This window comes from Astatotilapia calliptera, chromosome 17 (assembly GCF_964374335.1).
Source record: "Astatotilapia calliptera chromosome 17, fAstCal68.1, whole genome shotgun sequence".
NCBI classification, from domain to species: Eukaryota; Metazoa; Chordata; class Actinopteri; order Cichliformes; family Cichlidae; genus Astatotilapia; species Astatotilapia calliptera.
Genome location: NC_137438.1, coordinates 15,479,920 through 15,507,219, shown reverse-complemented (window position 1 = coordinate 15,507,219; position 27,300 = coordinate 15,479,920). Strand labels below are relative to the sequence as shown.

At 37.4% G+C, this 27,300-nt stretch overlaps 1 protein-coding gene across 5 annotated transcripts in view; it reads left to right on the top strand.

Moving 5' to 3' along the window:
- Positions 1–27,300, top strand: part of mast2 (microtubule associated serine/threonine kinase 2) — a 172,527-nt gene that overhangs the window by 58,202 nt on the left and 87,025 nt on the right. For all 5 annotated transcript variants that reach the window (XM_026147103.2, XM_026147105.2, XM_026147104.2 and 2 more), the window contains one exon: positions 15,889–15,920. In XM_026147103.2, the coding sequence (XP_026002888.2) occupies positions 15,889–15,920 (32 nt within the window). The remainder of the gene's footprint in view (positions 1–15,888; positions 15,921–27,300) is intronic.

Genomic DNA, 27,300 nt, shown 5'->3' with positions numbered 1-27,300 from the left:
GTAATGTGTTAGGAACAAGAAAATAAATATTATCAACCTAAAGAGGGCTGAATTCAAAGACACCCTAGAAGAAAATAATATGGCAGGGTAGTCCGGGCTCCATGGTGCCAGGCAGTGAGCACAGGGCTGACTAGACATCAGTCCACCCTCATGAAGTGTGTTTCTGATTGTTTGGTCAGAGATTTACACCTGCTGTAGGTCATTTTGTTGGGCTGTGGTAGTGCTCATCCTTTTCCTCCTTGCACTGGTATCTTGCAGAGGCAGATACCAGTCCTGATAGTTTAAGGACCTGCCACAACCCTGTCCAGCTCTCCTATAGTAACTAAAAGTCTCCTGGAACCTCCTCCATGCAGGAGACGCAACAATCCTTCTGGAAATACCACATATTGATGTGCCATCCTGGAGAAGTTGGACTGTCTATGCAACCTAAGTAGGGCACAGATATCACCTCATGCTAGCAGTAGTGAAACTAATGTTATGGCTGTAGCTCAGGAGGTAAGGTAGGAGGTAGGGCAGCTCAGCTACTAATTGCAAGGTTGGTGGTTCGATCTCTTGGTGCTCTAGTCTGCATTCCAGATATCCTTTGGCAATATACTAACCTCAAGATGTTCTCTGATGCATCCATTGGAGTATGAATGTGTGTGATGTTAGATAGAAAGCACTCCCATAAGGAAAAAACAGCTAGCTATCTTAAGAATTATATGTATTTGTTCTGAAATCAAAGCTAGCTGCTTTTAGCTGCTTTGCTTAATTGGATTTATAGATTCATACTCCCAAATGAGGGGAATCTAACTGGTGATGATAATTACTGAAGTCCTTAGTGGCTGAGTGCTCTCAAGTGTGCACTGATATTTGCTCATTCTTCAACCCCAATACTTATGCTTTCTTTACACCCTGACCCCTCACACACTGTAAGCAGATCAGCTGTAACAATGAGGACGACCTGTGAGCGGGGTTGCCAGAGAGCATATTGGAGGAAGAGAAGGGGGATGGTGAGGCAGAGAAAGAATGCTCGTGCAGACAGATCACATGTCACTCTTTCTTATTTCTGGTTCCCCTCCTGGGAATCATTTCCCTCTTTAGCTGCCCATCAAACTGTTCTTTGTCTCACTTTTTCAGTCTCATCTCACTATCTAATCGTTAGTCTCTCTCCTTCTGTGCCACTCTGTTCATTGTCATTTTCTTCCATTTTAATGAATCCCATTAAAGTCTTCATCAGTTCATTTTTTGTCCCGCTCTCTTGCTTCAGAATTTCATCATCCACCTTTTTGCACTTCCATCTCTTTGATCTGTCACTAGTCTTATTTGTTAGACTAGTGACTTATTTGTTGCGCCAAATCACAACAACCGTCGCCTCAAGGCGCTTTATATTGTAAGGTATATCCTACAATAATACATACAGAGAAAAACCCAATCATATGACCCCCCTGTGAGCAAGCACTTTGGCGACAGTGGGAAGGAAAAACTCCTTTTAACAGGAAGAAACCTCTGGCAGAACCAGGAAGAACTGTTTTGCGTGGTGCTTGGCATTTTATCTTATCATTGTGGTAAACAGCTGATTTGCCCTCTGGCCTGCAGTGCTTTTTAAAAATTCTTTATTTAGTGGAGACTCAAACAAAATTCTGTTGTGTATTCTAATTTTGCCGACATTGAAGTAACTTAAGGAGGACTTCTGTTGAACATGAAAGCAAATGGAGAACGTGACACATTTAGGGGTGTGATGAATACCGAAATGAAAGAAATTTAGCTTTGTAAAAAAACAAAGACAAATATGTAGCGATGTTCTTCCGAAATTTTTCTTTGACACATAAAGACAAACCTGACATGTTTTCTGGTAAGTGTTGAGGTTATTGTGTTACTAACGTTGTATTTGTGGCTTTTGCGGTGTGAGTTGGTGCCTTGGCTCTGTTACCCTCAGTGCAGGTGTTGTATTTTATGAAAATGTAATAATTTAGAGCTTGAAAAACAGTTTCAGCCTGTACCATGGGTGTTGATCTGGTTGTGACAGCAGAGTGTTACTCTTCGTATATATATTGTATGATAGGCAAGAGTGAGTTTGCAGCAGAAAGACATAAATTGAAGTAGTTTTCAGCCAAATGAAGATGAAATTGCAGGCTGAGCAGCAGAGCACACTTGTCCAGGTTCTTCATAATAAAGTGAAACTGTAGACGTGAGCGAGGCCAGATCAGAGGGATGACAAGAGTAACAGACACAAGGTACATATGGAACACTTTATTTGTGTAACATGCGCTTGAGCACAGCCTGCTGCTTTAATGTATTCATACAAAGCAGAGAGAGGTTCGCACCAACATCATCTGAGTGCCCTGCTCAAATCTGGGTCACACACATCATAGCGAGGCAGCCTCACCTCCTTTTCAAAAACCACTTTTCACATTTTTGTGAAGCTGCTGCCTCCGTGCGCGTGGCTATGTCGGTTCTGTTATCACAAACAAGCTGCTGAGCTGCGTCAGATCGTGTGTGCATGCAGGAGAAGACAGAGGTAAAATCTCACCTATGTCAGTCAGGAAGAATTCCCATTACGCCGAGTCAACATCTGGACCTGTAGTGTCCAAACTACCTGCAGGAAGAGACGCTCATCCAAGTCATCAATTTAAAAACATGTTTACGAGAAAGCTGTTAATGAGCTGCTTTGATTATATAGGTAACCCAGTGAGATGATCTATGCATGCCAACAAGTCTTTGATTTTTTTATGTATCGTATACAATCTGGGCTTTATCTGCCTAAAATGGGGTGTAGGCTGGATAACTGTGTAAGAAAAAGACCTCTACTTGCTGTAAATAAAGCTTCAAGAGCTTTATAATGGCTTCTGCTTTATAATTTCATTATAATCAAAAGGTTTTATCAAACCATGTCACATACTGTTATAGATTGTTGGTTTAGGTCAAAGCCTTTATCTTTCTTTTTTCCCCTGTAAAAACAGATGTGGATAAGAAAACTTGAGGCCTACATACTTTGACGTCCTGTTAAGCATATGTCCATGTTTCTGTCTTTTTCTTTCTCTCGCACAGACACACAAACACACACTCTCAAATTCTGTGAATGCTGAATACGCAGTCCCAGTGCGGAGCAGCTCAGCTCAGCATGTTGAAACAGACACCAGACAACTCTTTGTTTTAATTGTTGTAGGGAAGCTTGTTTCCCATCCACCTGCCAATCTCTCTCTCTCTCATTCTCTCACTCTTTTTCTCTTTCTTTTTCAGGCATAGACACACACACACACACACACACACACACACATATGCACGCAACCCTTCCTCTCCCCTCCACTCTGCCACTCCCACTCTGTATTATCTGCAGATAAAAACCCTTCCAGTGAAGCATTGCAGATTCTATTTAAATGTGTAAATTCCAATTAGGATTAGCTTGTTTTCACTCCTGGTTCTGATAGTGACTTTAGCATCTCGCTGGAGGAAGCGATGGCTTACTGGAACTTACGATGAGCTGATGGAGCCAGATACGCGCTTTTCTGTGTGTGTGTGTGTGTGTGTGTGTGTGTGTGTGTGTGTGTGTGTGTGTGTGTGTGTGGGTTGGTAGGTGCGTGATGTTGTTCGTGGATAAAAATAATTAGCAGTTTGTCTTCTCTGTGCAGGGGACAAGTACCAACATGCTTTCTAGATAACTGTACACTTCTGGACATCCGTTTGAGAGACCCCACAGCTGCATGAAGGCACATCCAGCAGTGTCACAGGAAGTGTGGAGAGCAATCTGATGAATGAATGGTGCAGCTGTAAGGAAACAGTAGCTGTAGAAATAGACGAGTTGATGTCCACTCGAATGCCAAATTAGAGCAGACAATAAATACCCTTGCTGTTCTTCTTCTTGGACATAATTTCTACTGTAATTTGGTTCTTGTTAATGAAGAGGCATCAGCCCTCTCTCTCATGTACCAGCCTGATGTAAGATATAGATGTGTAATAGTACAGAAATTCATGGTCCATGAATGCAGCAGTTACTTAAAAAAACAAACAAAAAAAATATGGCCATAATTTTTAGTGTGACAGCTAAAGCACGTCAATCATTCTGACATAAATGAAATAAATGTAGTAAAATATGGTTAGACAAGTGAAGTAGAAGCTGTTAGAAAAGCTTCAACTTAAATAAACAGACAAAGCTTTTGCTGTCTTGCGGGTTTGAATCTCCTAGCTTTGCAGCTTTAGGAATACACATAAGACACAATTGCTGCATTTAAAAAAAAAAAAAAAAAAAGAAAAGAAAAAAAAGCAGTGTCCTCTACTTTTTGGGAAACATCATCCATCTCCAGATTTGGTGGGGAACCATTTAGTGTGTCAATATATTGATGTTTAAGAATTAAAAAAGCATGGAAAACCCTGTAGCTTTTGAGGCTAACTCTGCTAGCATGTTATAGCTTACGTTGCACAGCCAAACCGTTGCAGGTAGATGTAGTATTGTCTATTTTTTCAGGAGCACTTGAACATCAACATAAATAGTCCTTTGACAGTTTGGTTCTCAGGACATGCTGACCATAAGATTTTGTACTGAACTCACTGTGCTATACTGGACGGTCAGCGGTGAATGCCTTTAGCTCAGTCTACACTACACTACACATATATACTAACTAGAGATGGCACGATACCACTTTTTTATGTCCGATACCGATACCGATATCATAAATTTGGATATCTGCCGATACCGATATGAATCCGATATAGTGTTTTTTAATCAACAAAACTGTTTTTTAAAATATCTTGCTGCATTTTGCAAGTCTGCAAGTTCATACTCAAGTTTAAAACAACAACTACACTAAAGCTATTCTGTTATACCTGTATACAAAAAAAATATTTCATAGTTCAGCAATACTGATCAATCTAATAAACTTAGACCTACACCATCCTCCCTATTCTGGTATTTTAAAGAGTACTTAGCGTAAATATTAAGCAACCTAACTAATAGGGTTCCAACTCCCAGCAACAACAAAAAGAAATAAATAAAAAATAAGGAACCACCCCTCACGCGCCACCTCATGATGCTTAATCGACGTAATCAACCTTAATTTGATGCAGTGTGAAAAAAAAATGCACAGAAATCAATTATTTTTCAAGAAATATTAAATAGATTCAACATCTTTCTTCAACAAAATTGCAGACTGCACAGATGGTACCTTCCCAAAGTAAAAAGTACTATAGCTTACTAGGGTATATATATTAGACTTAATAGTCACTATATACAGTAATTGACTTCTATTCATTTTACATCAAATTAAAACTTTGGGTGTCAGATAATTATTTATTAAAAGCTAGACATTTTAAATGAGAATAAAAAAGAAAAGTATGTCTTTGTGCCCCCTTTTCCCTGTTCATGCCCTATCGGCCCCCCTGGCTAAACTTTGCTAGATCCGCCCCTGCACAGTTACCAGCGTCAGCTACGTAGAAAAAGATCCTCGAGTAGAAAGTAATATTAAATAAATTCTAACAACAGCTTATCAAGCTTAAACGTTCTGCTGTTGTTCAGCCGCTGGTTTCCTCTTTCTGGTGCAAAGTGGGCCAAAAACAAACAAGAGACACGGACTCGCGACAGAAAAGCCGATCAGCTGATCATTGATCAGTTTCATGATTGAAGTAGCAGCCGGAGAGCGAGAGGCAGTCGCTTGTTAAGCTTAACGTGGGAATGCTTTACAAACATTCAGAGATGGACTTACACACTTGCTTTACTTCTCTCGGGGATAACTTTGTCGGAGATGAAATGCCGGGTTGCTAGCGAAGCTCCAAATGCTATCCAGACCACCGACAGGTCCCGCATGCCACAGCCGCTCTATCACGTGATGCATACTGCTCCGACTGCTAACGTTCTGAGGTGAGTTACGGCGTGTTGCAAGTTTTGTGAGGTGTTTTCGTGATATTTAATGGATCGGATTACATTTTTTATTTTTCTCCGATATCCGATCCAGTAATTTAGGTCAGTATCGGACCGATACCGATACGTAATATCGGATCGGTCCATCTCTAATACTAACGTTAGCTTTCTGCCATCTGCCCATGGCTAAACTATGAGTGAAACTTGTTACAGATGCAGTATAAAATGGAGCACCTTAAAAATCCTCTGGAATTTAACCTTTTTGGGAGTTTTTTGCAACTTAACATTGTAGCACATTACAATCTTTTATACTTTGTATTGTTCATCTGATTAGCCACACGTTTTATTTAAAAATGCTCATTTGTTGCTAACTAAAAAAAAAAAAAAATTGAAACAGTTGAAACTAACTGATGGAGGACATACAGTACTGAATACTGCTTTTAGAAAGTAGTGATTAGAAAGGTCCGCCGTCACGTAAAGACTTTAACATTGGCTGGCCACAGCTGCGCTTTTAACTGAGAGGAGGCTGTAAAAGAAGAGTCCCACTTTGTATTCACTCAGTCATGTTAATCATTGAAAACACACGCACACATTTAAAATGTCTGTAATGACACATTAGTGCACAAACACAGTAATTGGGTTCATTAGCATTAGTGTTGGGAGAGTTATATCTGTTCATTTGGGAGATTAAAAGGCATCCTAAATGGATGTCATCCCCCTGGTGACACTTACACAGACACTTTGCTTTCTGAGGAAGGGAGACTAGTTGTATTAATGTGTCAGTGTGTGTGGCCCAGGTAAATTATAACGCTTTCCATGGTACCCACACAGCCCCCAGTTAGAGTCTTACTGGTCCCGACGGGCCTTTTTCTGGAGCTCAGAGTGTCTCCTGTTGGCTGTAAAGCAGCAGCAGAGCAATCATTAGGACTCTGCTCATGTCCTCAAAATGGACCACATCGTTAGCTCATTCACTTAGTGCAACTTTATGTTGCTACCACTAAATACTGTATTTCACCTTAAAAGTACATTTTCCTGCTCTGATTTCCTATCGTTTTTTTCCCCATATATTTTCGTATGCTGTGTTTTCATTCTTAATTTCCCCGCGGTACTGTGGTATACCATTATTCAACGGCGGCATTGCTGCTTGGGATTGCAGAAGTAAATTAAATAATAATTCATTAGAAAACTCATTTAAAGTTTTTTTTATTATTATTATAGAAACATCCCCGTATTCATCTCAGATTTGTATTATATATGTATAAGTATTAGCATTTCATTAATACAGCCTACATTTTCTTACTCGCTTTCTCTTTAATTCAAATTTGAAGTTTCTGTATACCTGTTGTCCTGATGCACATAGGTTAATATTGTGACCAGTTGTATTAGTGTATTTTATTAGGCCACGTACAGTAATGTTCAGTTTAATAAAAATGACCCTGTTAAAAGACAAAGAAAAAAATATTTAGTCAATAAGTGGCAAATGGATAGTCTGCCTTTATTTTGCTTTTTTTTTGTTTTGTTTAATAGATTTTTTTTTTTTAAATTTACCCATCAATCGTAATACCAGTGCAGAGTCCTGAAAAACATGACTTCCGCATTTTGCACTTCCGCATCCTTCCCAGAGTGATGACCTCATCGTTCTGTACCAGCACATGAGAAGAAAACAAATGTTACTGTAATTATCAGAGATTACTCAGCCAACTCAGCCTCAAGTCTTTAGACTTTAATTTGTGAAAATATGCCTTTGTAATGGTGCTGTATGTGGGATGACGTAATCGTTTACAAAGCCTTTCCTTGTCCGTGTCTGGTTACTGCTAAGATTGATTTGTAACAGCTGTTTTCTCAAACCAAGGCCAAACCGAGTTAGTCACCAGAAGCTGAGCTGGATTGATTACACAATAATAAAATTAGGCTGCAGTGAGGTGACTGGTGTGGCCAACGATGCATTTAAGTTATTAATGCTGTTAATAATAAATGAAGTAATTTATCAGATTTTGACCAACAGACAAGTGATGGAAACATGTAGCATGTTGTTATTGTAATGAACGCGTCTCAGCTCACCATGTTCGTGCTCATGTCATTACCAAATAGTTTAGGCATCCGAAAGTGGGCTGTACTCAGGCCAGCACGCAGAAGGATACTGTGATACTGATCATACAGTAGATATACTGATCACTGCAGCATGTTCCATATGAATAGCAGCATTTTTATATACAGTGTGTGATTGACTAGAGATGTCCTTCACATTCACAGGTCACATGTGTATTACTCAGTGGCTTTAAAGCTTGTTTTAAAGACCTCCACATTGGCAGGAGGATTAACTGTAGTTAGCTGAAGAGCTTCAATCATTTCTGTTGATGGACAAATGGTGTAACGGACTACTTAAAGTACTTGAAATTAAGTTTGTGATTGATGTTGATTTCATTTAAAAGCTTTTAAAGACAGTAGATGTAAAATGAAACATTCAGTTTTGGCATCTTTTATCTTTTGTTTTAGCACATTGAGAGTGTGACTTCTCTGCCCTGTCTGTACTCTCCTCTTCGACTGGACAATTTTCACATGAAATATCAAGTTGGTAAACATCAGCGTGTTTCTAAGCCTCGGCTCTGTGTCTTGTTTGTGCACTGTGTGCCATCGTGGAGTCTCTTTGTTGTCACTGTTTTGTCATCAATATTCACTGTGTTGATAATGAATTCTGCCTGCTGGCTGCTGCTGCAGCTCTAATTGTCTCTGGTGGAGCTCAGCTCCCCTGCATCCTCCAGTTAATTGCATGTTTTTAGTTGAACTAAAACATGTTATTATGATCAGGCCCTTGGGTGGCACAGTTGTGTGCATGCAGTGCACATAAATTGGTTAGATGCAGACATTTTGCACATAGTCTACGCGCACTGTAACACACACTCAGAAGAAAAGCTATTCTCATGGGACTCTTTGGTACTAAAGACCTGTTTCTTGAATAAATGCTGCTGCTTTTGTGTCTGGGTGAGTGTTTGTTATCAGAGCTTGCAAGTATGATGATACCACCGAGCTAGTGTTTTGATTCGTAAGAAAACATGAAAAATGTTTTGTTTGCTTGTTTCACAGTCACATTTTTATTTTCATGTTTCTCAGAATTGAAATTCTCTTTTACAAAGACACCTGATTTAAATCTGGCCAATCTAATGTTTAGTGGCATCTTCTTGTGCACCTCTGGATAGTTTTTAGTACAGATCCCTCGATAGAAGCCCTTTTATGACTTGATTTTGATCCTTGGAAGTGCTCTCTGTACAATTTGAGAGCAAATTTGAGAGCACACATTCAAAGAGTTAAGAATGGGACTGGTTTCAGCTGAATCAGCTCACTCACTGCTACAGTACAAGCAGCAGGAGTGGTGCAGCAGAAAACAGCTGCCCAGTCCCATCTGACTGTGTGGTGATGGTCAGCCCTCCTGTCTATTAGGTGTTTGTTGGAGAATCTCGACTCTTTATCTCTCTCACCTGCTGACAGTGTGTCAGCTCAGCCCCAGTTGGCTGTAATGGGTTTGCTGTTGCTCCATTTCCTGAACTATCTATCACACACTTGGCAAATCACTATGAGGCTGCCATGAATACACCGATGATTGTTGACTACCACAGCTGTCTGGAATGGCAGAATCACAGACTACCAGTATGAGGTGCTTCTGGCACTAAGCTTTGCAAGTCCTAAGATGGGACCCAGATAGATTCATTAGTAAAATCAGTCAGTTAAAAATGTGTTTTACGGCTGACTCTGTGTTTGTCTCCTCTGAGTCTGCAATAATTAAATCAGAGCTCTGTGGGCCATGACTACATGTTTTAGTAATCTTCTTGTGGTTGAAGCACAAGAAAGTTGAAATGAAGTAGGCATTTGCTAACATATTGCTAAATGAAGCTGCAGAAGCTGTTGGGAACACAGAACCTTAGTGCTGGTGATACTGATATCATGTGAAAGTGGTGTAGATTCTTTATAGCCGCTTTCATTTCCTCTGTCATTTTAAATCACAAGTTGTGTTATTTGTGGAGATTATCATGCTAAAGTAAGTATACATAAACTTGTATTTTCTGCAAAAATGCAAACACATAAACTAATCCCACTGGCTTTTTTTTATCAAGTGCCACGATCCGTAAGACTTTTGGGAAAATATTCTGTGTTCGGACAAGATAAAATCTGAACTATGTGGAAAGTTCCCACTACATGTGGCACAAAACGAACACAACATTTTATAAAAAGAACATCACCTTAACAGTTCTGTCACTTAGGTAATAAGGCTTACACCTCTTTTCCCTTGTCAGGCTTCCCTCTGACTATTATTATTGATTATCATATATGAACAGCTGCAAAACACAGAAAACATACAATATAAAGCAATAAACCTTCAAACAAATGTTTCAGACGAACATCATTTCACATTACAGATCTCTGTGTAGGCGGATGGCTGATAAGAGCTTAAAGTACTTAAACACACAGACAGACCTCTTTTCCGTTTTCCTGTCGCTTTCCTCTCTGCTGTTAATGCAAACAGGAGAGTTAAAGTGAGGGGGTGAAGTACAAAACAGGTAGAGACTAATGTAATGGTAATAACATGAAGGTTGAGACGCTGAAGATGGATAACAAAGGTAGGGAAGAGTTTTTTAAGAATATGTAAATTTTATTTAATATTGTTTTTTGATTTTTTTCAGATTTTTGTTTGGTCAGAACCGATTAATCGGCCCCAATGAGACAACTGCATTCAGCAACAAGTGCGATCATAGATTAAAACATGCATCAATCCGGTTGTTCAGTGATGACGCGACGAATCCTACTTCCGGGTCTAAAGTAGTCTGCGTTTAATATGGCTTTTGTGTTGTTAACATGTTTAATGTTATGTATTTTCTTCTATTTGATCTCAAAAAGCTCCTAAAACAGTCAGCGACCACTGTTGACCTCCCTCGGCTTTTATTACCGCTAATCATTTATTTAAGCTCAGTTTTTAAAACCTTAGGATGTAACTACAGCCCAGCCCATGCAGCAGTATATGAATGACTAACCTCGTATTGTGGATGGATTATCTCAGTTGTTCTCCTGGCTGAAGTTTTGTCCTTTTACAGCATCCTGCCATGCGATTACATTTGTTTCTGACCTCCGAGAACACTCACGTTAACTTTTATCGAGTGGGAAAAAAGTTAGCTTGTTTATATTATGCTAACATAGCTGTGTCGCTAGCGGTCACGCAGCACATCATTATATACCAGCTAGCCCAACTTCAGTAACCCTACAAACGTCACTGCTGTTTAGTTTTCTGTCTTCATTTATGCTGGAAGTGATAACAGAGCTGTACGTTTTAATTTGTTTCCAAAACCCCGCAGTCAGGACATGCTATATTGTATTTAGATAGAAGCTAGCGAGCTAACTCCCTGCTAACTTCTAACTCCGTTAAATGTCATAAATTCCGTTTTCATGGATGCCTGGATGTTAAACTCAATTGTTACACCTGGTAGAGCAGAACACTGATCATTTTATTAAAGATGAAAGACTTTAGACAGTTTTTCAACTCTCAGAAATGCCATAGTGATCGTTTGATATATGGACCTGCAGCGGAGTTTAGACCCAGACACGGCTAGTGACGTCAGACTGAACAACCGGATACTATGCAATGATATGGAAATGGTAAAAGTAATCTCAGTGCTGCTGCCTTCTTATGAGAATGGATAATCTCTGTTTTTTAAGCCTGATTATTTTTTTTAACATCAGGATCATCATTGCTTGATGTTGACTTTATTATTTTCAAAGTGCCTTCCCCCCCCCCATCAAAAACACAATGAGTTTGGCGTGTGTCTCTCATGTACCCTTAACGACAGGTTCGCAGTGTGCTTGGCGTGTAATGGCCCTAAGTCTTTAGGCCTAAAAGTAACAGGCGTAGTGATATGGTTAGTGATTAACTGTACTGTGCAAAAATCTTGAGACAGCCTGAAGGTACGAATGGCTGCAATAATTTATGGAAGTACCGGTATGCCCTAACAGACACGGAAACACAGTATCTAAGGCTAAAGCAAAAAGTGTAAAATTCTTTTGAGCGTGACAGTCAGCATTTGGTATGGCCACCTCAATTCTTCATCATACCCTAGACTCTCTTAGGTAAGTTTTCTTGTCATTTTCTTAACTTCTCTTCAAGAATAGTTTTCCAAACTTCTAGAAGTACAATAGGTATCGGCTTCATTTTGTTCCAGTCTCTGTCAATACTGATCCAGTAAAGTTAAGGACTCCAATCCATGACTCATAGTTCCATTGTGTGCTTCTGTCCATGTATGCTTTTAATGCAGTGGTAATGTGTCTGAAATCATTGTCCTGCTGAAAAATGAAGCCAGTAAGACACTTATGGTGGATCAACATCAGCATTCTTCTGTGTTCATAATCATTTTGGTTTTAAATATGGCTGTAGACACTCACTTTTGCGCCTCTCTCTCTATATATATACTCCATATATATTGATGACGATTTGAATCAAAAATAGCAAATTTGGATTCATGACTCCATAAAACCTGTTACTTCTGATTTTGACTCCAGTTCTTGTGTAATTTGGCAAACTTCATCCCTCCTTTCCTTAAGAATGGTTTCCTGACAGCCACCCGTCCACTAAGAACCATTTCTGATTGGTTCTGTGCTACTGTTCGCTGAAGACTAATCTTATGGGTTCTGTGTGCGGTCTTTGCTGCATTTTTCTCCTCAATTCTGTGTTGCTATTCGCCTGCTGTCATTTTTTTTCCTGCTTATTTAATTTCTTCAGGTTTTTAAGGGTACACCACACAGCATGTCAAGATAAACTGTACCAACTTTGGGACTTATTTTTGGCTTTTTTTGTGTGTGCACTCAACTAAAGAGATGGAAACAGCAAATATGTTTTTGTCACAACCTGCTAGTAACTAAGCGCCTAAAGATGCAGTTTAAAATTTTCTTTGTCAAGGCGTTTGTTATATGAAGACACAACACTGGTTCATCCCTTAACTAAAATGTTTTTTTTAATATACCCGAATGACTCAAATCATTGGTCAGGAAAATAATCAGATACAAGAGCTTGACTGAAAATGAGTGAAGAAGCAGTCAGTGTCCAAAGAAAAACTTTCAAAAAGCATAGGGAAATATTGCTCAAGACCTCTGTAAGAAATTATCTATGGTTCCTTGGAATCCAAATCTAAAGGAATCAGGGTAGTTCAAGGGTAATGTGAGTTTGTATTTCTTCTTATTTTTTAATTTTTTAGAAAATGTTAATAAGTAGGGGAAAGAAAGGTCGTAATGAATCTTGTGTCTCGAGGTATTTACAACAGCAGTGTAAACATAGGCGTGAGGGAAACATGATTAGGATTATTTAAAAAAAAAAAAAAAAGGGAGCTGCTCTTTTTGAGACTCGAGCCATTTCCCGTCCCTCTGGGATTGAACGAAATCTGTTTACATGACTGACAGGATTCCTGGTTCCAGCCTGACCTACAGGAACGAACACAGGCGCACACACACACACACACACACACACACACACACACACACACACACACACACACACACACACACACACACACACACACACACACACAAACAAGCTAATTGGTCAATTTGTGATTCTGTTCTGTGCTTGGCTAAGTGAAAACCAAAAAAAGCCACATTTTGATTGATGTTATCATAGCACACCTCTGCAGACTTCTGCTGCACTCTCACTCACCCACTCACTCTACTTCAGCTGAACTCCATTATGCCCATTAAGCTTATCTGTGCAGAGAGATATGAAGAGAGCCTATCTGACTCAGATCACACAGCCGTCCCACGTCCCAGGTTTAAAAACAGAGCCAAGAGGTATCTCTCGCTCTCTCTCTCTCTCTCTCTCCTGATAGAGAGTCTTCTAAATCAATGTGGCAGTGAATGATTACTTTAAAACTCAAAGAACAAGATTGAAACTGATCCTGATTAGGGGGTGCTGCATTTTTCATCCCTGCCATGGCTGAACCAAAACCCTGATGTACAAAATCACAGTTATGCTTAGTCATATACATCTATGGATGTGGGCATTTAGATGGTCATCTAAAAATGTAATGTTTCAGATGTAGTATAATTTTCTAAATGGTGCAGACACTCAGACATAAACCACTGTTTGTAAGATAAGTAATTGATAAAAAAATAAACGTTATTTTTTTATTTGTAGTTCTAATCAGTTGGTAAATTAATATTTCCAGGGATGGTTTCAAAGCAAACAGAAATTGTCATGTCAGCACTTTTCTTTTGTGTGTGTGTGTGTGTGTGTGTGTGTGTGTGTGTGTGTGTGTGTGTGTGTGTGTGTGCGCGTGTGCATGTGTGTAGGGGAGATCATCAGATGTTTAAACTGTGGCTTGCCGGGTTCCCAACCGTTGTAGTTGGAAAAACACCATTAACACTTCGTCAGGGTCTATCAGCTTAAGCTATAGGACAATACCACACACACACACACACACACACACACACACACACACACACACACACCTGATATCTGCCACAGAAACACTGATTAGCAGTATTGACTAAACGTGCTCTCTATGAGGGCTGTAATGTTGCTTTCGGGCTGAGTTGGGCAACACTGTTTCACTCATACTGACATTCATGCATTAAAGAAAGTAATACTCAATATAAATCAAGACTCTGCTTACGTGCTCACACTTGGAAATGTCTGTTGCTTCTTATGAGTTGCTTTTTTGTTTTGCCTCATTACTTCTCAACTTATGAGTGTTGGTGCCTACCCATGATTGTAAAAGCACTGCACTGCCACTGTGTGGTCACTTGTTGACAGTACATCACACTTGAACAAATAAACTCACCATTTTGTAAACTGAGTTCTTGTCAATGTTTGATTGAACGCACGCGTTCATTTTACATTTACGTTACCAACGCAGTAAAAGTTACTTGACTTCAGTTTGAATGCCAGATGTTTAACCTTCTAAGACCCGAACTCTTCCACTGCATGCATTTTTGATTTCTCTTTGATATTTGGGCATATTGGGGCCCGATGAATGTAAAAACAAAGAAATACCTAATTTTTTTTTTTTTTAACCTGATTTTTGTTTCTAAGAGAAATGAGAGCCACATATGAGGATATTCATTTAAAACTTCGATAGAACAGTAGCAGTATAATGTCCTCGTAAGTGGATATCAGGCCCTTGTAGAGCTAAATTGAGTATTTTGGTCTAAATAACCCAAATGTCCACATATGTGGTCGCCAGGTCCTAGGAGGTTAAACAATGACAGTATCCTAATAAATTAAAGGTGCTACAATGAGTATGTTTAGGTGGAACATATTGTTAATACTGAGAGGCATTTAGAATGTGAAGCACATAGTGCTTTTGAATGAATGCGACCATAATAACTCCTTTCTTTAATAAATACAGTGAGAATTAAAGGAGACATTAGTCATATTTGATCTCACGTAAAACCTTCTTACTCTCATGTACCCTCCTTTTTTTTTAAGCTCCATTAACCAATAAAACTGCTGTTATTTTAACTGCTGTTATGTCTCGTAATAATGAGCTTTCTTTTTTTGAGGCCATTTTTCAAGACTTCATAAATAACTGAACAAAACATGACTAAAAACAGCTTTGACTTCACCTGGCTTTGACTTCGTGTAAACATGCAGTTTTGCATTGGGCGTGGCATCCACAGCACAAGATAGTGATGCTGAATTTGCAATAGTTCTTGCTGCTTTCTTCACTGTCATTCAACAAAAGTCAGACGTTGTCTCAGCATGTGGGAAAGAAGGCAAATGATAAAAATGTGCCAAAAAGACAGCAATGAAATGAAGTGAAATTGTTAATCAGAACATTTGGTTGAGCAGTAAAGTCTCAATCCCTTACGCAGGTGTCATATTGGTCGCACTGAACCACAATGACCGGGGGTCTCATGTTGAAGCTGCCTGTATAAATTATGTCACAGTGACACTTTTTGGTCAAAAAGATCCAACTGATATTTCGTCATGTCTAAAGAGATGTAGTGCTTTTGACATACAATGACAAATGGAAAATGCTACAAGTATTGACACCGTGTCTTTCTTTCTGCCTTTTTTTTTTCAGAAGGAACTGAGCCTTCCCAGAAGAGGCAGCTTGTAAGTACCCATCATTCTCTTTGCCTTTTGTCTATTTCCAGCCTTATATGGAAATGGTTGGAACGTTTTTATGGTGCAAAGCAATCAACTTTATACACACCTCTGACTGTACGGGTCCTTTAAATTTCTTTGGAAAACAATGTCTTTCATCCTAAATTTCATCTTTAGTGGTCATTAGTATTGAGCAGAGCTTCAAGTGAAGGGATAAAGAGCTATTATTTAGAGGCCACTAAGTTTGTTTGTGTGCTTAGGCCTATTTATATCTTTTTGTGCGTGTGTGCGTGGCAAAATTCTAATGTAATGTCATGCTGATAAGTCCTACCAAAAGTCAGAGATGCATTGGGGAAAATGCCATTCTAGTGCAGTCATCATAACAGTTCAGATGATTGCACTAGAATGGCATTTAAGCACTTGTTTAATATTTTGAGAGAAATTATTAAAGGAGTTTGCACTTTAGTCACATTCCCTTGACAGTGTTTTGAGGTCTCTCTGTATTTATCTTGATGTTGAGGTAATGTGGAGTTTGCGAGCCTTTGCAAAACCTTCAGCATGGAGTTACTCTGTGGTAGATCAGCTGGTCAGTGTAATCACTTCAGTCATTCTTCCTCATACTGGTACTATGTTCTTCTTGTAACATGTCCAAAGCAGCTTTTCTTTCATTCATTTCTCTCCCTCTTTATTTAACAAACATACCTCTGCTGATTATAGCTCAGAAGGAATTTTAAATTACTTCTGGGCTATAATCACACATGACCTGTGTCATTTAATTAATTAGTCTTGTCTCTCTGTTCACTGAAAAAACCTTTTTCTGAATTTTATAGTTTTTCTGAGTCTTTCTTGGCCATATTTGTGCCGATGTGGGTTCACAGTAGAACAAATCACTGCCAGAATGTGCTCAGTCATCCTAAAGCTGTTCTGCAGTCCTGCAGAGGGTTTCTTGTTTCTTCCTGGAAAGTGTAAGAGAAGAACCTTCTCTCAAAACGATTACTTTTTCTTGCAGGTCTCAACAGAAATGATGGAGGTTAAGTTAACTTCCATGTCCATTAGGAAATGAGGAATCAAATGCTTCGCAACCTTCCTCTTGCCTTCCTCAAGAACTTGATATCTTAAAAAATGTCTTGAGGGAATGTTTTCCCTAGCAGCACTAGTGTTGGGTAATATTATATATTCTTGCCTACTGTCATTAAAAAGTAATCTATGAAGCTTTAGTTAAACTAGAATAAAATTAGGACGATGATCTCCATATGACCAGGAAAACACTGGTTGGAAAATGATTGCACAGAATTTTTGGGCTTTCTAGAACAGATTAGAAGTAGCTGCTTGTCTGCTCCATGAAACGACAAAACACACAAATCAGAGCTATTAAGGTTTGTTAGAGTAGTTTACAGTGCATCTAACACCAGAAAGCATGTCTCATTTTGTCTTATAAAAAGAGGCATACTTGGGGAAATGAGGTACAGTACTAGTGGCATCTATTTTTTTTTAATAATTGTATATTATAAATTTGCTGTAGCACAGTAGTTTGATCCCTGCTTTGCGTACCAAAGAATCAGTGTATTTATCAGAGTGTGAAGCAGAAGATGCTTGTATGAATGTGTGTGATTAGATGAATGAGGCATGTTGTATAAAGTGCTTGTAATGTTCAGGTACAGTAAAAAGGCTCCGTGTGAGAACCGGCCCTCTTTAGAAACAGCCCAGTCTGTGGCAGATAGTCACACCTGACGTGTGGTGCAGTGTGGTATGGGGAAGTCTGTCGCTGGCTTTGGTACAGCACTACACATCTGATGAACAGATTTGTAACAGACAGCAGTAGATTTGAGATTTATCACAGTTTATCACGGCAGCACTATCGCAAACAGATTGCACATGCCAGCTTGACCCAGATTGATCAGAAACTGCCTTATTGTGTGGATGCTTTAAGCATCCACACTATTGAGTTCCTGTTTCTCTTTATTCTTTATTGTGTGGATGCTTTAAGCATCCACACTATTGAGTTCCTGTTTCTCTTTATTGTGTGGATGCTTTAAGCATCCACACTATTGAGTTCCTGTTTCTCTTTATTCTTTATACTTTATTATTCTAGTTGCTTCCGTACACTTTTCGCCGTAGAACTACTTCCACAATTTTCAGCCGATTTTCACCGTTCAAATTTTAAACTATTCAGCTATTTTTGCTCTTTCCGGCTATATCTTTTGGTATTTTTAACTATTATACTTTTTAAAATATTCCACTTTTTTCCTTTAATTTGTCCCATTGAAATGAATGGGAAACTTCAGCAATTCTGCTAAAATTTGCTTGTTTTTGAAACTTAACTACTTCCTCATATTTTCACCTAGAACAACCATTCAAACTTTAAAATGTTCACAAATTATTGGGCTATTCAGATATGATTCAGCTTTTTCAAATCTTTTACTGTTTTACTTTTATGCCTCTTAAAGTTTTGAGTTGCAAAATTGTGATTTTTCACAAAATACATGTGTTGTTATGGTTGCTATGCTCTTGGCTTCCAGTGTGCCACTGAAGGTTTTGCAATTTTCACTTCATGTCCGAACAACTTCCTGCTACTTGCTCAACTTTCACTCAACTTCCACAAATTATACATCAAAACGTAGGTATTTTTGCTGGCTTTCAGAAAATGTCACCATCATTGTTGTGGGATTTATAGAATTTTTGCAAATCTCCTCAGACTAACACAAGGTCAGAAAACTCTCCATATAAAGTGAATGGAGAGCTTGTTCAAAATCACCGCTGGATTTCTGTAATGAGAGGCATATTCGAATCGTCATATCTCCTTAACGAAGCAAAGTTAAGACATGAGGCTTGTCCCCGAATATCTTCAGACACCCCTGACGTTAACAATTCAAGAATTTCTTTCTCACCTATTACCGTTCTGAAATGAGTTGGACTTGTTTGAGGGTAGGAAATTCGTCCTTCGCTCAGATTTCTTCAGATTTCAAACTGTGGAAATGAACCACTTTTTTCTCTCGTCATAACTTTTTGTTGGATTTCCACAGAGACCTGAAAATTTCCATGATTGTTCACCAAAGCCTGCTGTCTCTTACGGTGAAAGAATGATATTGATACTCCAAACAGATTTCAAGTTACAAAGCGTTGTTTGAGGGCAAGTCAAGGCAGTTTTTGCTTCGCTCTACTCAGTTATGGTGCATTAGAAGTCAAATATCTTTAATAATTCATATTTTAATGATAAATTGTAAACACTGGAAGATTCCCCCATGTCTTCTGAACAAAACGGTGTAAGAATGACCGTTCTAGCCCCTACGGTTAGGAAATTATGGTCATTTGTTTGAGGAGATCGTCACTATGAGAAATAGACTGCAATAATCCTGTGCCTCTCTCTGCTGCGTGTGTAAAAAGATGCACCTTTTTTGGCGGGAAAACGTAAACAGCCACTCTGATTGGTGGATTTAAATTCGGCAGCTCTCTCCCTCTGTGTCTGTCTGTGTGTGTGTGTGTGTGTGTGTGTGTGTGTGTGTGTGTGTGTGTGTGTGTGTGTGTGTGTGTGTGTGTTTAGTGGGAGAGAGAGGACCCTGCCCTTATTTGGCAGCATGTCATTGTAGGATTTAAATTGAATATAGTTAGACTGATTGACTGGATTAGAGCCTGTGTTTGTGTGTCCCTCTCTGCATTTCTGTTTCAATATGCCTCCATATTTGTAATTTTGTAAGTTATTCTGCTAAATCATAGTATTTCTGGTACTTTTTGGTACTTGTGCTAAATACAGTATTTCTGCTAAATTATAGTATTTCTGCTTTATTATACTATTTGTGCTAAAACATAGTATTTCTACTAAATGTAGTATTTCTGCTTTTTATACTATTTGTGCTAAATTATAATATTTCTGCTTTTTATACTATTTGTGCTAAATTATAATATTTCTGCTTTTTATACTATTTGTGCTAAATTATAATATTTCTGCTTTTTATACTATTTGTGCTAAAACATAGTATTTCTACTAAATGTAGTATTTCTGCTTTTTATACTATTTGTGCTAAATTATAATATTTCTGCTTTTTATACTATTTGTGCTAAATTATAATATTTCTGCTTTTTATACTATTTGTGCTAAATTATAATATTTCTGCTTTTTATACTATTTGTGCTAAAACATAGTATTTCTACTAAATGTAGTATTTCTGCTTTTTATACTATTTGTGCTAAATTATAATATTTCTGCTTTTTATACTATTTGTGCTAAATTATAATATTTCTGCTTTTTATACTATTTGTGCTAAATTATAATATTTCTGCTTTTTATACTATTTGTGCTAAAACATAGTATTTCTACTAAATGTAGTATTTATGCTTAATCATACTATTTCTGCTTTTTATAGGATTTGTGCCTAATACAGTATTTCTGCTTTTTATAGGATTTGTGCTTAATATAGTATTTCTGCTAAATTATAGTATTTCTGCTTTTTATAGTATTTGTGCTAAAACATAGTATTTCTACTAAATGTAGTATTTATGCTTAATCATAGTATTTCTATATATTTCTGCCAGGTCCCCAGGCAGCCAATCCTCTGTGAGGACTTAGACATTCAAATTTTCAAATCAGGGCCTGCACGGTTTCCCAGCCAATCATATATGTGTCCTGAGGCATTCAAATTTGCATATTGGGGCCTTCATGGCTTCTAAGCCAGCCAATCATATCTGAGGGCTGAGGAATTCAAATCCACAAATCAGGGCCTGCACGGCTTCCCAGGCAGCCAATCATATATGTGGCCTCAGGCATTCAAATTTGCATATTGGGGGAATTCGTGGCTTCTAAGTCAACAAGTCATCCATGTCGTATATCTCTAAAAATTCACATTTTAATGATAAATTGTTAACACTGGAAGATTCCCCCATCTCTTCTGAACAAAACGGTGTAAGAATGACCGCTCTAGCCCCTACGGTTTGGAAATTATGGTCATTTGTTTGAGGGGAGTCCTCACTATGAGAAATAGGCTGCAATAATCCTGTGCCTCTCTCTGCTGCGTGTGTAAAAAGATGCACCTGTTTTGGCGGGAAAAAGTACACAGGCTCTCTGATTGGTGGATTTAAATTCAGCAGCTCCCAGGCTGACCTAGAAACTTACTTCTCTCTCCCTGTGCATTTTTTTGCTGATTTTTTCATTTAACAAGTATATTTGAGGGACCCTCAGCATGTTCAGCATTTTTTCAGCTGTCAATTTTGCTTTTCCAATTTTTCTGTTTAACTTATTACTATTGTGCTAAATCATACTGTTTCTGCTATTTCATAAGATTTGTGCTTAATATAGTATTTCTGCTTTTAATAGGATTTGTGCTTAATATAGTATTTCTGCTTTTTATAGAATTTGTGCTTAATATAGTATTTCTGCTTTTTATAGAATTTGTGCTTAATATAGTATTTCTGCTTTTTATAGAATTTGTGCTTAATATAGTATTTCTGCTTTTTATAGGATTTGTACCTAATATAGTATTTCTGCTTTTTATGTGATTTGTGCTTAATATGGTATTTCTGCTAAATTATAGTATTTCTGCTTTTTATAGTATTTGTGCTAAAACATAGTATTTCTACTAAATGTAGTATTTATGCTTAATCATAGTATTTCTATATATTTCTGCCAGGTCCCCAGGCAGCCAATCCTCTGTGAGGACTGAGACATTCAAATTTTCAAATCAGGGCCTGCACGGTTTCCCAGCCAATCATATAAGTGTCCTGAGGCATTCAAATTTGCATATTGGGGCCTTCATGGCTTCTAAGCCAGCCAATCATATCTGAGGGCTGAGGAATTCAAATCCACAAATCAGGGCCTGCACAGCTTCCCAGCCAGCCAATCATATATGTGGCCTCAGGCATTCAAATTTGCATATTGGGGAATTCGTGGCTTCTAAGTCAACAAGTCATCCATGTCATATATCTCTAAAAATTCATATTTTAATGATAAATTGTCAACACTTGAAGATTCCCCCATCACTTCTGAACAAAACGGTGTAAGAATGACCGTTCTAGCCCCTACGGTTAGGAAATTATGGTCATTTGTTTGAGGGGAGTCGTCACTATGAGAAATAGACTGCAATAATCCAGTGTCTCTCTCTGCTGCGTGTGTAAACAGAAGCACCCGTTTTGGTGGGGAAAAGTGCATAGCCTCTCTGATTGGTGGATTCAAATTCAGCAGCTCCCAGGCTGACCTAGAAACTTACTTCTCTCTCCCTGTGTGTGTGTGTGTGTGTGACAGAGAGAGAGAGAGAGAGAGAGAGAGAGAGAGAGAAAGGCTTTTAATGGGATGATCTCATTCTAAGATTTAAATTCAATATATTTAGACTGGTTGACTGAATTGGATCTTGTGTGTGGGTCTCTCTGTGCATGTGTGTTTCCTCATGTGTACATATTTGTGATTGTATGGCTGTAATAAATTTTTTTGCAGATTTTTGTCATTTAACAAGTATATTTGAGGGACCCTCAGCATGTTCAGCATTTTTTCAGCTGTCCATTTTGCTTTTCCAATTTTTCTGTTTAACTTATTACTATTGTGCTAAATCATACTGTTTCTGCTATTTTATAAGATTTGTGCTTAATATACTATTTCTGCTTTTATAGGATTTGTGCTTAATATAGTATGTCTGCTAAATGTAGTATTTATGCTTAATCATACTATTTCTGCTTTTCATAGTATTTGTGCTTAATATAGTATTTCTGCTAAATTTAGTATTTCTGATTAATTATAGTTTTTCTACTAAATCATAGTACAGTATTTCTGCTTTTTATGAGATTTGTGCTAAAATAAAGTATTTCTACTAAATGTAGTATTTGTGCTTAATCATACCATTTCTGCTTTTTATAGGATTTGTGCTTAATATAGTATTTCTGCTAAATTATAGTATTTCTGCCAAATTATAATATTTTTGCTAAAACATAGTCTCAATTTAAAATTACAATATTCATAGTTCATCACAGTGTCTCTGGTAAATCACAATATTTCTGCTCTGTTGTACTATTTTTCTAAATCATAGTGTTTCTGTAATGTTTAAGTATTTTTGGCTAAATATATTCTTTCTGTTATCTTATACTATTTCTCCTAAATTCTTGTATTTTTGAGAAGTTATCATGTTTCTGGTAAGTTACAATATTTCTGCTAAATTCTGCTATGCTATTGTATTTCTGCCAAGTATTATGTTTCCTCTAAGATATTGCAGTTCTGCTAAGTTATTCCATTTTAGCAAACTTCTTTTGCTTCTGCAAAGTTTTTACAATTTCTGCAACTTTTCAGCTTTTTCAGCTAGTTTTTGCATACAGCTTCAGCTTTAAAGCATCCACACTGCATTTTCGCAGGAAATGCAAATTTTTCTAGTTCTTTATTATTCTTAGGACTTCCGTACGTTTTTCGCCGTTTAACTACTTCCACAATTTTCAGCCGATTTTCACCGTTCAAACTTTAAACTATTCAGCTATTTTTTCCCTTTCCGGCTATATCTTTTGGTATTTTTAACTATTATACTTTTTAAAATATTCCACTTTTTCCTTTAATTTGTCCCATTGAAATGAATGGGAAACTTCAGCAATTCTGCTAAAATTTGCTTCTTTTTGAAACTTAACTACTTCCTCATATTTTCACCTAGAACAACCATTCAAACTTTAAAATGTTCTCAAATTATTGAGCTATTCAGGTATGATTCAGCTTTTTCAAATCTTTTACTGTTTTACTTTTATGCCTCTTAAAGTTTTGAGTTGCAAAATTGTGATTTTTCACAAAATACATGCGTTGTTATGGTTGCTATGCTCTTGGCTTCCAGTGTGTCACTGAAGGTTTTGCAATTTTCACTTCATGTCCGAACAACTTCTTGCTACTTGCTCAATTTTCACTCAACTTCCACAAATTATACATCAAAACGTAGGTATTTTTGCTGGCTTTCAGAAAATGTCACTATCATTGTTGTGGGATTTATAGAATTTTTGCAAATCTCCTCAGACCAACACAAGGTCTCAAAACTCTCCATATAAAGTCAATGGAGAGCTTGTTCAAAATCATCGCTGGATTTCTGTAATGAGAGGCATATTCGAATCGTCATATCTCCTTAACGAAGCGACTTTAAGACATGAGGCTTGTCCCCGAATATCTTCAGACACCCCTGACGCTCACAATTCAAGAATTTCTTTCTCACCTATTAACGTTCTGAAATGAGTTGGACTTGTTTGAGGGTAGGAAATTCGTCCTTCGCTCAGATTTCTTCAGATTTAAAACTCTGGAAATGAACCACTTTTTTCTCTCGTCATAACTTTTTTTTGGATTTCCACAGAGACCTGAAAATTTCCATGACTGTTCACCAAAGCCTGCTGTCTCTTACGGTGAAAGAATGATATCGATACTCCAAATAGATTTCGAGTTACAAAGCGTTGTTTGAGGGCAAGTCAAGGCAGTTTTTGCTTCGCTCTACTCAGTTATGGTGCATTAGAAGTCAAATATCTTTAATAATTCATATTTTAATGATAAATTGTAAACACTGGAAGATTCCCCCATCTCTTCTGAACAAAACAGTGTAAGAATGACCGCTCTAGCCCCTACGGTTTGGAAATTATGGTCATTTGTTTGAGGGGAGTCCTCACTATGAGAAATAGGCTGCAATAATCCTGTGCCTCTCTGTGCTGCGTGTGTAAAAAGAGGCACATGTTTTGGCGGGAAAAAGTACACAGGCTCTCTGATTGGTGGATTCAAATTCAGCAGCTCCCAGGCTGACCTAGAAACTTACTTCTCTCTCCCTGTGCATTTTTTTGCTGATTTTTTCATTTAACAAGTATATTTGAGGGACCCTCAGCATGTTTAGCATTTTTTCAGCTGTCCATTTTGCTTTTCCAATTTTTCTGTTTAACTGATTACTATTGTGCTAAATCATACTATTTCTGCTATTTTATAAGATTTGTGCCTAATATAGTATTTCTGCTAAATTACAGTATTTCTGCTTTTTATACTATTTGTGCTAAAACATAGTATTTCTACTAAATGTAGTATTTAACCTTAATCATACTATTTCTGCTTTTTATGGGATTTGTGCCTAATATAGTATTTCTGCTTTTTATAGGATTTTTGCTCAAACATAATATTTCTACTAAATGTAGTGTTTATGCTTAATCATCCTATTTCTGCTTTTTATAGGATTTGTGCTTAATATAGTATTTCTGCTAAATTATAGTATTTCTGCTTTTTATAGTATTTGTGCTAAAACATAGTATTTCTACTAAATGTAGTATTTATGCTTAATCATAGTATTTCTATATATTTCTGCCAGGTCCCCAGGCAGCCAATCCTCTGTGAGGACTTAGACATTCAAATTTTCAAATCAGGGCCTGCACGGTTTCCCAGCCAATCACATATGTGTCCTGAGGCATTCAAATTTGCATATTGGGGCCTTCATGGCTTCTAAGCCAGCCAATCATATCTGAGGGCTGAGGAATTCAAATCCACAAATCAGGGCCTGCACGGCTTCCCAGGCAGCCAATCATATATGTGGCCTCAGGCATTCAAATTTGCATATTGGGGAATTCGTGGCTTCTAAGTCAACAAGTCATCCATGTCGTATATCTCTAAAAATTCACATTTTAATGATAAATTGTTAACACTGGAAGATTCCCCCATCTCTTCTGAACAAAACGGTTTAAGAATGACCGTTCTAGCCCCTACGGTTAGGAAATTATGGTCATTTGTTTGTGGGGAGTCCTCACTATGAGAAATAGGCTGCAATAATCCTGTGCCTCTCTGTGCTGCGTGTGTAAAAAGATGCACCTGTTTTGGCGGGAAAACGTAAACAGCCACTCTGATTGGTGGATTTAAATTCGGCAGCTCTCTCCCTCTGTGTGTGTGTGTGTGTGTGTGTGTGTGTGTGTGTGTGTGTGTGTGTGTGTGTGTTTAGTGGGAGAGAGAGGACCCTGCCCTTATTTGGCAGCATGTCATTGTAGGATTTAAATTGAATATAGTTAGACTGGTTGACTGGATTAGAGCCTGTGTTTGTGTGTCCCTCTGTGCATTTCTGTTTCAATATGCCTCCATATTTGTAATTTTGTAAGTTATTACTATTCTGCTAAATCATAGTATTTCTGGTACTTTTCGGTACTTGTGCTAAATACAGTATTTCTGCAAGATCATACTATTTCTACTTTTCATAAGATTTGTGCATAATATAGTATTTCTGCTAAATTATAGTATTTATTCTTTTTATAAGATTTGTGCCTAACATAGTATTTCTGCTAAATTATAGTATTTCTGCTTTTTATACTATTTGTGCCTAATATAGTATTTCTGCTTTTTATAGGATTTGTACCTAATATAGTATTTCTGCTTTTTATACTATTTGTGCCTAATATAGTATTTCTGCTAAATTATAGTATTTCTGCTTTTTATAGTATTTGTGCTAAAACATAGTCTTAATTTAAAATTACAATATTCATAGTTCATCACAGTGTCTCTGGTAAATCACAGTATTTCTGCTATGTTGCACTATTTTTCTAAATCATAGTGTTTCTGTAATGTTTAAGTATTTTTGGCTAAATATATTCTTTCTGTTATCTTATACTATTTCTCCTAAATTCTTGTATTTTTGAGAAGTTATCATGTTTCTGGTAAGTTACAATATTTCTGCTAAATTCTGCTATGCTATTGTATTTCTGCCAAGTATTATGTTTCCTCTAAGATATTGCAGTTCTGCTAAGTTATTCCATTTTAGCAAACTTCTTTTGCTTCTGCAAAGTTTTTACAATTTCTGCAACTTTTTAGCTTTTTCAGCTACTTTTTGCATACAGCTTCAGCTTTAAGCATCCACACTGCATTTTCGCAGGAAATGCAAATTTTTCTAGTTATTGTGTGGATGCTTTAAGCATCCACACTATTGAGTTCCTGTTTCTCTTTATTCTTTATTGTGTGGATGCTTTAAGCATCCACACTATTGAGTTCCTGTTTCTCTTTATTCTTTATTATTGTGTGGATGCTTTAAGCATCCACACTATTGAGTTCCTGTTTCTCTTTATTCTTTATTATTATTATTATTCTTAGGACTTCCGTACACTTTTCGCCGTAGAACTACTTCCACAATTTTCAGCCGATTTTCACCGTTCAAATTTTAAACTATTCAGCTATTTTTGCTAATGCCGGCTATGACTTTTGCTATTTTTAACTATTATACTTTTTAAAATATTCCACTTTTTTCCTTTAATTTGTCCCATTGAAATGAATGGGAAACTTCAGCAATTCTGCTAAAATTTGCTTGTTTTTGAAACTTAACTACTTCCTCATACTTTCACCTAGAACAACCATTCAAATTTTAAAATGTTCACAAATTATTGGGCTATTCAGGTATGATTCAGCTTTTTCAAATCTTTTACTGTTTTACTTTTATGCCTCTTAAAG